The sequence below is a fragment of the Zalophus californianus genome, chromosome 1 (assembly GCF_009762305.2).
Source record: "Zalophus californianus isolate mZalCal1 chromosome 1, mZalCal1.pri.v2, whole genome shotgun sequence".
Taxonomy (NCBI): domain Eukaryota; kingdom Metazoa; phylum Chordata; class Mammalia; order Carnivora; family Otariidae; genus Zalophus; species Zalophus californianus.
In genome coordinates, this window is record NC_045595.1 from 152,006,767 (window position 1) to 152,018,851 (window position 12,085).

A 12,085-nucleotide genomic window follows, 5' to 3' on the forward strand; every position below is an offset into this window, starting at 1 on the left:
TACATCTCAGACTAGATAATAATTACTTTCCCTGAGCAGGAAACCGGGAGCTAACAAGGGGAAGTAAGAGTAAGAAAAGAGTATATTTATGAAATCTCACATACAAAAATGCACACTTTTAATTAATAGTACATAGGAATAATAGAGTTTTTTTTTAAATTTTATTTATTTATTTGACAGAGAGAGAGAGAGCGAGGGCAGGAACACAAGCAGGGGGAGTGGGAGAGGGAGAAGCAGGCTTCCGGCCGAGCAGGGAGCCCGATGTGAGACTCGATCCTGGGACTCCAGGATCATGACCTGAGCCGAAGGCAGACGCTTAACGACTGAGCCACCCAGGCGCCCAGGAATAATAGAGTTTTAAGAGACAACTTTTTGGGTGCCTGGGTGGCTCAGTCGGTTGGGCGACTGCCTTCAGTTCAGGTCATGATCCTGGAGTCCCGGGATCGAGTCCCGCATCGGGCTCCCCGCTCAGCGGGGAGTCTGCTTCTCCCTCTGACCCTCTTCCCTCTCGTGCTCTCTCTCTCTCATTCTCTCTCTCTCAAATAAATGAATGGAATCTTTAAAAAAAAAAAAAAAGAGACAACTTTTTATGTCCAGGCTGAAAGGTAACTTTTTTCTTTTAATTTACTAGGCATGACTTGTAAATAATTAAAAGAATAAAGAATTCAAGAGACTTGTCTCTGAAGATGCTTTGGCTGCAAATCTCCAAATCTATATATATATATTTAGATACTAGCAGAAGGATATAGTTGCAATTTCTAAGATGGATCAAAGAAACAAATTCAGTCACCTCTACCTCTACCTTTGGTGGCAAATTGTCATTTAATAATATATATATGTTATATATATATATACATTCACTCCAAGCTTCTGAGAATATCTACTAACCTATAAACCCATAACCACTGCCCCTGAATCAGGCTTGTTTTGGCTAGCGGGTTTAAGAGAGAGAATTTGGGGTCAATTGACCTAGGTATAACATCCCAATTATACTTTTAAAAAATGCAGAATAAACAAATCTTAAGAAGAAAAATGCATTCATTAAAAACATGAGTAGCAGGGGCGCCTGGGTGGCTCAGTCGGTTAGGCGACGGCCTTCGGCTCGGGTCATGGTCCCGGAGTCCCCGGATCGAGCCCCGCATCGGGCTCCCCGCTCAGCGGGGAGTCTGCTTCTCCCTCTGGCCCTCTTCCCTCTCGTGCTCTCTCTCTCTGTCATTCTCTCTCTCTCAAAAATAAATAAAATTTAAAAACGTGCGTAGCAGCCAAAGCTACATGACACTTACATGGCAAACCGCCCGCGGGCTTCCCTGCGTTTCCCCTCCTGTCCTTTCCACTCCTGGCGCATGAATGGTGGGACAGGGTCTGCCCTGCTCCGATACAGAGAATATCTTGGATAATGGATCAAGCTACTGAACATGCTTCTAAACCGGGGAACTTTTCTCTAAAATTAGGACAGGGAGATGGGGAGGAAAAGGACAAAATTTTACCATCAGATTTTCTAAAGCATTTTGTTATTGTAAATTTTAAATGGTACAAAATAGTGTATGCAGCACAGAAAGAAGGGTAATTGTATATGCACAGAATATCTCTAAAAGATACCCAAGAAACTGATAACAGTGGATGATTATAAGAAGGGGCATGAGGGTTAGAATTTATTTCATACTGTATATGTTTTTGTACTACTTGAATTCTTTTAACACAGGCATATATAACTTTTCCCACTGAAATAAATTAGGTTTAATGAGTCCTTTATTCACTATTAGTTAATTAATCTTCACATTGGGCCACAAGTATCAAGATGTCTTATCCCCTAGTAATCATGGCAGAGTAATTTCTGCAGAATATAAAATCCACTGGAGATCTCATGATTAGTCAAGCTGATTAGTGTGGTTAGCAAAACTGGATGGTTCAAGTTCATTAGGCTGCCTTAGTGATTGAATTGGACCTACCAGTCTGTTTTGAATCAGGTTAGCTTGGATATTTGCCTGCGTGTGGTCTTTCTCACTTGACACAATAAACAATGGATCTGCAAAATAAACAATCAGGTGGTATAAGAAATGGAATATATCTAGACTGAGAATAATGGCAAAATAATGTAATTTCTTAATTGGAAAACAAATTACAAGATTTAGATATTGCCTAACTCTATCACCAGTGAGAGTCTGTTAGATGCATTTCTCCTCTGTATATTCCAAAGTCAGGTTATAGAATTGCAAGGCAAAAAGTAGGCCTGATATGTCCTCAAGCACCAGAGCCTAAACACACCGTCTTTTCTCTCCTATGAACAAACCACTTTCTGCGTCTGGGTAGCCCAGGAAATACTCTAAGATGAGAGACCCTGTATACGCTAACTACACCAATTTACAAGTAAAAGAAATAACACATTGGGGGCACTACCTCCCATATTCAGTACAAGGGAAAGATACAAACTCTTAGCAACATGTCACCTCAGAATTCATAAACATAGTAGGAAAATGTCATTCTCTAATAATAAATAAATAAAATCAACTATAATTCACTCCTTAAATTTATTTATTTATTTATTTATTTTTTAAAGATTTTATTTATTTATTTGACAGAGAGAGAGACAGCGAGAGAGGGAAGACAAGCAGGGGGAATGGGAGAGGGAGAAGCAGGCTTCCTGCGGAGCAGGGAGCCCGATGCGGGGCTCGATCCCAGGACCCTGAGATCATGACCTGAGCCGAAGGCAGACGCTTAATGGCTGAGCCACCCAGGCGCCCCACACTCCTTAAATTTAGAAGGATGTTGATGATGGGACTAAGTTTTTTCTCCAAAGTTCCACAAAAGATTGCCCTGTTATTGTAAGTATGGACTTGTTAGGTATATCTTTAAAGCAATGAAGAGTATTTATGATCGATTATACCATCCCTTAAAATTAAACAATATGATATTAAATTCATAAGCAACCTTCAGAAACTTGATTTCCCTAGTAGATATCTCTTGAGAAACAAATACCCTGACCAACTAGTCTAGATGACTTGGCAACATATTTCTTCACAGAAATTAATAACTGTTATTGTGATTTATATGTAATTTAAATTTAATTTAATTTAGATAATGTGAGTCAATTCCTAGAGTCTAATAACTCCTCAGTTACCCAACAAAAATGATATATTGGATGCAGACATTTAATATTCTCCCAAGGTTGAAAAACTACAAGAGGCTCAGCTCTCTTTCATTCAAGATTTATTAACAGTTTACTATGTTCAAGGTGCCTGGAACATATCAAGAAAAAGATAAAGATCCCTGACTTCATGAGAGAGAGAGACAATAAACAACACAACAAATTAGCATATTATATAATATGTTAGAGGACAGTGTTATTTAAAAAGTGGGGAAAGAGCAGGTAATGGAGATTGGGTTGCAATTTTACACAGGGGAGTCAGGGCAGGCCAGGCCTCATTGAGGGGTGACTTTTTTTTTTAAGATTTTATTTATTTATTTATTTGACAGAGAGAGAGAGAGAGAGAGGAGCGAGAGAGAGAGAGAACAAGCAGGGGGAGCAGCAGAGGGAGAGGGAGAAGCAGGCTACCTACTGAGCAGGGAGCCTGACATGGCGCTCGATCCCAGGACCCTGGGATTATGACCTGAGCCAAAGGCAGATGCTTAACCTGACTGAGCCACGCAGGTGCCCCAAGGGGTGACATTTAAGGAGACTTGCAAGTGGGGAGTTAACTATACTGTTATCTGAAAGAAAAGCATTTGAAGCAGAGGAAACAGCCAGAGCAAAGGCCCTAGGATGGCAGCATGCCTGACATGTTTGAAGAACAGCAGAGACCAACAGGATTGAAACAGAGTTGAGAGAGGCAAAATACGGTAGATAAAAGGTCAGGCAAGTTACCAGGGGCCTAGATCACATGGGGCTTTGTGGACCACTGAAAAGACTTTGGCTTTTAATCTGAGTGAGGACAGAAACCATTGCAAGATTTTGAGACAAGATGTAACAAAAGCTGACTTACATTTTAAAATGTTCATTGTAGGGGCTCCTGGGTGGCTCAGGCGGTTAAGCATCCGACTCTTGGTTTCAGATCAGGTCATGATCTCAGGGTTGTGGGATTGAGCCCCGAATAGGGCTCTGCACTCAGTGTGGAGTTTGCTTGGGATTCTCTCTTTCCTTCTCCCCTCCTCTCTACCTCTTTACTCCTCTGCCCACTCACTCATGTGCTCTCTCTCTAAAATAAATAAATAAAATCTTAAAAAAAAATAATAAAATGTTCATTGTGGTTGCCCAGTGAAGAAGAGACTGCATGGAAAGAATGGAAAAGACAGGGACACCTATTAGGAGGCTCATGCAGTGCGCTTAGAGAAGAAACGATGGTGGTGGCAACAGAAGTGATCAAATGGGGAAGGATTCTAGATATATTTTTAAGGTGGAAGAGCGAGGACTTAATGGATTGGAATGGTGTGTGTCAGAGAGAGAGAGAGATAAGACAATGATGGCTCCAAGATTTTTAGACTTAGCAACTAAAGTATTGGATTGGTATCAATTGACACAGGAAAGTCTGTGGTGGAGCAGGTTTGCAGGGAGAACATGAAAAGCATGCCTTAGGTGTCCATTATATGTCCAAGTGGAGAAATGAAGTAGGCAATTTGATATAAGAATCTAGAGTTTGGGAGAGAAGTCTGGACCAGTGATATGAATTTGGGAATCATCACCTTTAGGTATACTCTTCTTTAGCTGCAGCACCCAAATCCACACCTATGATTCAAGTTGAGAAGTGATGGAAACTGGGCTGATTAGGAATGATGAGGCCATATTTTATGGCCTCAAATTAAAGCCTAGTGAATTTGAAGGCTGAATGAATGCACCTGTTTAAAGGGATAAAGGCTATAGCTTCAACATGTCTGATATATTGGGGATAGTATGGGACAAAGGGAAATTTTTTTTAAGATTTTTTTATTTATCTATTTGACAGAGAGAGAGAGAGAGCATAAGCAGGGAGCGGCAGGCAGAGGGAGAGGGAGAAGCAGAGACGAAGGCAGATGCTTAACTGACAGAGCCACCCAGGCATCCCCAAAGGGAAATTTCTATTCATACTCTTATTTTAAGTGATTTAAAAGATGTCACTGGGTCTATGGTTCCAACTGTGTTGTTCATCTTAAATGAGTTTAGCCTGCATTTCCCCTAAATCTGAATAATAAGCTATAAACTATTCTCCTCTTCTTCCCATAAGGAGTACAAAGACATACTATCTATAGAAATGTTCCTGCCATCTAGAGAAGATAATGGCACAATACTATATGATTTATGACTACACATTCTGCAACATATCCTACAACTGTGATCATAATCAATGCTCAAAAGGCAATAGAAGGACCTCTGAGATGCCCAGGTAATAGCACTCACCAGGTATCACTTGCTTATTCGTAGACAGGTATTAAGTGCTTTATGGGCAATATTCCATTTAATCTTCACAAAAACCCAGTGAGGTAGGCACTAGGCCTCCTTTTTATAGGAGAGGAAACTGAGGCTTCAAGAAGTTAGCCACTTACTGAGTTAAAATTTCAACTCCAATCCTTCTGGCTCCCAAGCCTAATATTATCGAAATCCCATGAATTTTATGGGCAGAAGTTTCCCATGGAAACCATGAGAAAGCCCCTCAGCCAATTTACCCATACTGTAGAAACTGTTCCAGCAAGCCTAGGAAGTTGTCACAACCCGGTAATCATGAGAGAGAGGAAGTGTGTCACACTCCAAGACAGAAGGATTACTTTTAGGCAAAAGTATAATAAATTGCATATTCTGGGGGAAAAAAAAGGAGGAAAGAGCTTATGATAAACATAGAAAGTGTTTTAAAGCATTTTTGGAAGCTAGGAAAACTATATATTTAAAAGGCTTTCATTATCAGGGCAATAGTGTAGCTACAAATCAATGTACAGATTCAGCAAAGTGACAACGTACAGTGGTCACTTCAAGAGGCACTTGAGAGACACAAAACATTTACCAAAAAACTGAGTAAAATGCAAAATGGTATATAAATTTGGTAAAATCTATTAAGAAAATTATGTTAACTCTAAAGTACCACAAAAAAGTAAGGTATCTGAATTAATCTTAATTGCTAGAGTGATCAGAAGAGTAAAAATTACGTTTAATGAAGACACCCAAACTTCTTAGAGGAGCAAAAGCCTTGCAGACAATTAACCATGGTGAAAAGGCCTTTGGGCTTGAGGGGTGGGAGCGGGGGGAAGTGTGAAAAAGCTGGGAAGGTGTTCACTGACCACCACACCGACCCCACCATAGTTCTGTCAGGGTGGAAATCGGACCCAAGCCAGTCAATTCACTGGCTTGTCAACAACCTATCTTATTTCTCTCGTCACTTTTCAGCTAAGATACATGAGGACTCTATACAATTAGTGATGAGCTTTAGGATAAGAGGTCATGTAGATTGCCACCCCAGTCCCTGTCATAGTAAGAGAAATCCATAAAGTGGCTTTTTATTAGATGGAAGAAGGAAACATATGCGCAGAAAAAAGAAAGGGTTAGTGTTGACAGATAAAATACAGGATGCCCAGTTAAATTTAAATTTCATATAGGCAACGAATAACTTTTTATATAAATAGATCACAAATATTGCATGGGGCCAAAAATTTATACTAAAATATTATTCGTTATTTATTTCAAATTCAAATTTAACTGTGCATCCTGTATTTTTGCTTGCTAAATCTGACAACCTAAACAAGATAAAAAACCATAAGGTCCAAGAAATCACGCCGAAGGGCACCATACCTTAGTTCTGACCTTCCCTGTCTTGGTTCTACTTTGTCCTGGCTATACTATGCTTCCTGTCCATGAATAGCTGTGAGACTGCCTGTTTTATTGGAACAATCCAAACTTTATTTGGCCTATTTTGAGTGGGTTTCTCTTCCTTGCAAGGGACATGGAAACATTTAGCATCCCTCTGCAAAAAAGAGAGAGAAAGGAATACTTTTAAAAGAGACAAGAAGCTTGGTTAATTCTTTGCCTGTCCTTACTGAAGAGGTCTATCCAGTTTCCAAATTACCTGTGAAATCAACACGGTGATGTGTTTACAGTTTACTAGACTTATTTTACAAGATGAAACCAAGAATGAATAAAGAAAACCACTGGCCATAAAATGTAAGCAACCATTACATAGCCCCTATACCAGGAAATGGGTAACCTGTGGATTCCCATCCAAAGATGATCCTGGGAATCTTAGAGGAGATAGCACATGGCTAAAAGTAATGCAAGGTTCAGGTGAAGAGCATGGGACTGATGAGGGCAAAATTAGAAAAAATCATGTTTAACTGATTAAAATTCTTTTTAATAGTAAATTCAAAAGTCACTAAACATTTATGAAGTACCTTGCATATGTACCAACACTGGAATAGGTGCTGAGAAGGCTGAAAAACTGTATAAAACAAGTACTTAAAGAACTCAAGAAACTTAAGGTCCAGTAAAAGAAAACACAAACGGACAAGCAGGGCATTAAAACAAACTGGGCCTGCCTTTATTGACCCAAAAGAATCCAGTGGACCTGGTTTATAAGCAATGCTTTGATGAGTAACAATAAGTTTTTTTAAAAAAGAGAAAAACTAGACACAAAGGTGAGATAAACTGCTACTTCTTTATCTACAAAGTCAAATTTGGAGTTGCCGGGAGAATGGGGGCGGGAAGGTCATTTTGTCGGGCACTTTACACAGTTTGAACGTGGGAACGTTGAGTGAATCTCCAAGCCTGCAAATCATTACATACTTTTCTGGATAGCAAAACACCGGGAACAGGTTTCAGGAAGATTGCTTAAGGCTGTACAAATTATCAGGAAAAGACGGTGGCGAACAATTAAGGCGATCCCGCGCGGTGCTCCCAGACGCTGAGCGCACCTGGGGCTTCGGGCGCGCGCGGAGAGCGCCGCCACCTGCGGAGCTCGGAGCTGCTCCCACCCAACAAAGGATAACCGCGGACAAGGGATCCGTCCTGAGGCTCATCTTACGCTCACCGGACCCCTGGCCGGGTCCCACCGTCCCGAAGCCCAGCTAGTCCAGGAGTCAATAACTCAGGAGGGAGGTCTGGTGCCACCCTTACCGTACAGAAAATCATACTGTCGATTGGAGGAGACGTTGCCCCAGGCCCCCGACCTCACCCCGCACCGGGTCTGAGACACCTGCGGGTTGGCCTGGGGCTCCTCAATAGTCACCACATGGCTCATGATGTTGCCTCTTCCCTTCGGCCAGCCGGGGACTAACGAGGGACGCCTAGCTGCTGTGTGCACGGTGGCTATGGTAACCTCCTCCTCTGCGCCGAGATAAGGGGCGGGGCTAGAAACGGAAGGGGCGGGGCTGGCGTGGGAGAGGACAAGCAGGGTCAGAAAGAGTTAGGGGTGGAGCTAGGCGCTGGAGAGGAAGAATAGCGGAAAAAGAGACGCGTCCAAGTGCATGAGCGGCGTGTGGGGCTCGGAGGGAAGAAAGATTGAAAAGAAGGGCAGGCCTGAGGAGGGGAGGCCGCCGGGTTGGGGAAATATGTCCTCGCTTCCCACTATGCTCCCAAAACTGCCGTGAGTCCTCAACCGCCCACCCTGGGTCAGCTCCCGGAGAGCGGGAGTCTGCTGCTCAAATCCGGCAGCAGTTCGGCAATTACAGTTCACAACTCTCGGAAATCCCTGGGAAATCTGAGAATCTTCTAGAATAGTTGGGGGTCTTTCATTTCGGACATCCCCTTTCCGCGGGACTTATGCTTTTTAAAACTATTAAGGAAAATTTTAAACAGGCAAAAGTGAATCCACTTTTAATAACCCTCACGTACCCATCACCAAAAATCAACGATTCACATTTTGCCAATCTAGTTTCATCCCCTCCCCCGCTCTGTGCTTGAGTATTTTGAAACTAATCCCAGACACTATTTTACCCTTAAATTAATGTGCATCTCAAACTGATACGGATTTTTTTAACTTCACCATTATCACATCTAACAAAATTAATAATTCCTTCATGTTATCTAATAGTGCATGTTCAAATTAACCTGGTTAAAGCCAAAATGTCATTTAATAGTTGTTTTTTTTCCTATCAAAAGATAAAAAAAAATCTTCACATTGCATTTTGGTATAGCTCTTAAGTCTTATAACAGATATCTAACACCTTTAATGATTTTATTATCTGGGATTCTATAAAAAAACTTCTGGGGGGGCCTGGGTGGGTCAGTTGGTTAAGGGTCTGCCTTCAGCTCAGGTCGTGATCCTGGAGTCCTGGGATCAAGTTCCCCGTTGGACTCCCTGCTCAAGGAGGAGTCTGCTTCTCCCTCTGCCCTTCACCCCACTTATGCTCACTCTCTCTCTCAAATAAATAAAATCTTTAAAAAAAACTTTCACCAACTCATTGGTTATCCCGAAATACCAGGATCCTAGAAGAAAGACTGGATAAATGCTGTGGTTTTACACTTTATTATAAAATTTCAGAGAAATGAGTCCAGTGTTAGCCAGTAAGATTTTGTTTGTTTAGTATCATTAGGAATGCAAACATTTTACAAATCTGATGTGTCTTAATTCATTATTAGTTATGATACTCAAATGATCCTGTTAGGCTAATGGCACACATTAGAGCTGACTTCTTTGTCCTTTTGATGTGATCCATAGACAATTATTGAATAAGCCTCCTGGCATGCTGTCCATCTTTCCATACATACTCCTGGTTTTGTTTACTCCTAAACTTCTTGGGGGTTTTGCAAACCAGCTATATGCTTTGTCACTCCCAAGCCCTTGCTCAAGCTGATTCCTTTGCCTAAAATGCCTTTTCCTATTTATGCACCCCAACTAATTTAGGTATCTGAAGACTCAGTGCTAACTTTACTACCTTTATGTAGTTCTCCTCAAATCCCCCCAAAAGAGTGAGGCTTCATTCTTTCTTCCAACACTATAATAGCACCAAGAGCATGGACCACTTTGAATTGTAGTTGTTTGCAACTCTGCTCCACACAACTGTGAGTTCATTGTGGGCACAGGCCTTCACATGATCATTTTATATCTCTGACGTTCCTGATAAATGAAAACTTAATAAAATATTCCTAAATTAATAAATCCATCCATTTATTAAACAAATTTACTACTGGGACTCCAGGATCGAGTCCCACATCGGGCTCCCTGTTCAGCAGGGAGTCTTCTTCTCCCTCTGACCCTCCCCCCTCTCGTGTTCTCTCTATCTCATTCTCTCTCTCAAATAAATAAATAAATCAATCTTTAAAAAAACAAATTTACTATCTACTATAAAATAGGTGTTGAAGATTCTGAGATAATTTGTACAGCTTAGTGAATGATGGAGAAAACAGACACAGAAACAAAATACAATGTTATAATGGTATAATATTTGTGGGCATAGCTACATTTCCCACTTTCTGTCCCTTCTTCCCAGAATGTTCCTCATCCCTGTCCCCCATCTTCTCACTGCTGACTCTTCATCATTTGAGTTCTCAGCTAAAATCTCCCTTCTTCAGAAAGACTTCTCCTCGCTGAGTCACATTAATTATCTTCAGTAGCCAACAGCCAGCCCCCTCCATAAATATATTGGAAGACATTAACCAACAGAATATGTCAAATGCAATGAGATATATGTGACTATGTGATTGTCTTAGGTAGACCGTACAGGCCATTTTACTGGAGTTGCTCACTCTCTCCCTTGCTTGAAGGAAGCAAGTGGCCATGTTGGGGAACCCCACATAACAAGCCTCTTGAAGCTGAAGGCAACCTCCAACCCACAGCAAGAAACCAAAACCTTCAATCCTACAACTCAAGAAACTGAACTCTGCCAACAACCTGAGTGAGATTAAAAGCATACCCTTCCTCATTAGAACCTCAGATAAGATCACAGTCTCACCCATTATCTTGATTGCAGTCTTGTGAGACCCTAATCAGTAGAACTACTTAAGCCATGCCTAGATTCCTAACTATAAAAACGGAGATAATAAACGTGTATTACCACTAGGCTTTTGGTAATGCTACACAGCAAGAAATAATGTGCAGTCTTTATGAAATTACATTGTGTCTTGTGGTTTACTTGTAACTTTGATATTGTAGAGGAGTGCTAGTTAATTAAAAAAATCATTAAAGTTAAAGTTATGCTTTGCCATGTTGGAAGACAGTTGGCCATGTTTCTGCTTGTCTTGTAAGGGGGATACTGTCTGCCTTTGTTCCTTTGTGTAGGAAAGAACCTTGGACAATAGAGATAGTGTGCACCTTTAGAGCAAAGGGCAGGTTTGCTTCGAGCCTTAGAAGTCAGTCTCCTGGGTGCCTGAGTGGCTCAGTCGGTTAAGCGTCTGCCTTTGGCTCAGGTCATATGCCAGAGTCCCGGGATTGAGCCCTGCATCTGGCTTCCCACTCATTGGGAAGAGTCTGCTTCTCCTTCTGCCCCTCACCTCACTCATGCTCTCACTCTCTCACACTTTCTCTCAAATAAATGAAAACCTTTAAAAAGAAAAAAAAGTCAGTCTCCCTTTGAGCAAAGGGCAGACGTTCTTACCACCCATTATTAAAGATTTGGGTTTCCTAAGCTCACTATATTTTTTCCTGTAATGCAACCCAATATGTATGCAGATGTCATTTGGCCTTCTTCACATCACCCTGTGGAACTGGGGCTCAGCAAACTGACACAAAAATGCTGATACATTGCTGCTACAGCTGTAAGTAATAAATTACCTTTATCTCTGACCTAGCAGTTTGCTGGCTTCTACTAGCATTCATGGGACTGTGGTAGGCAAATAGGGTAAAGTTTCAAACCCTTCAGGGTTCTTAAAAAGCTATAGATCATAATATATAGTACATATTTACCTGTGGAATTTGCAGGCAGAAATGTAAATACTGTACAAAATTACCTCTAAACTTATTAACTGGGGAAGTGAGAATTCAAGCCTTGTAATTCTTCTCTCTCAGCATATGGTGTCACTCCTCTACCAACATCCACTTCCTACCCTTAAGTGGTAAAGTCTTCACACCTGGAATTTGTTAGGCATGAAAAATAGCTAAGTACTTTCATCATGGTGGGATTTTAGAAAGTATTTCCTTAATTGTTGCTTGTTACATTACCAGGGCTGCCAACCACAGAATGATTGCTTGGTGCCATT

The 12,085-nt window shown here is 41.2% G+C and overlaps 1 protein-coding gene across 5 annotated transcripts in view; it reads right to left on the bottom strand.

Moving 5' to 3' along the window:
- The window catches only part of CFAP91 (cilia and flagella associated protein 91), a 113,029-nt gene extending 104,761 nt beyond the window's left edge, over window positions 1-8,268 (bottom strand). For 2 of the 5 annotated variants that reach the window (XM_027586283.1, XM_027586282.1), the window contains exons 1-3: window positions 8,066-8,261; window positions 1,950-2,026; window positions 1,284-1,441 (exon numbers count right to left, since the gene is read on the bottom strand). In XM_027586283.1, coding sequence (XP_027442084.1) covers window positions 1,284-1,441; window positions 1,950-2,026; window positions 8,066-8,189 — 359 coding nt within the window. In that variant the 5' untranslated portion in view covers window positions 8,190-8,261. Of the gene's footprint in view, window positions 1-1,283; window positions 1,442-1,949; window positions 2,027-8,065 lie in introns of all 5 variants that reach the window. The other 3 variants (XM_027586284.1, XM_027586286.1, XM_027586285.1) reach the window with 3 other exon arrangements.
- Between the last annotated feature and the right edge of the window lie 3,817 nt (window positions 8,269-12,085).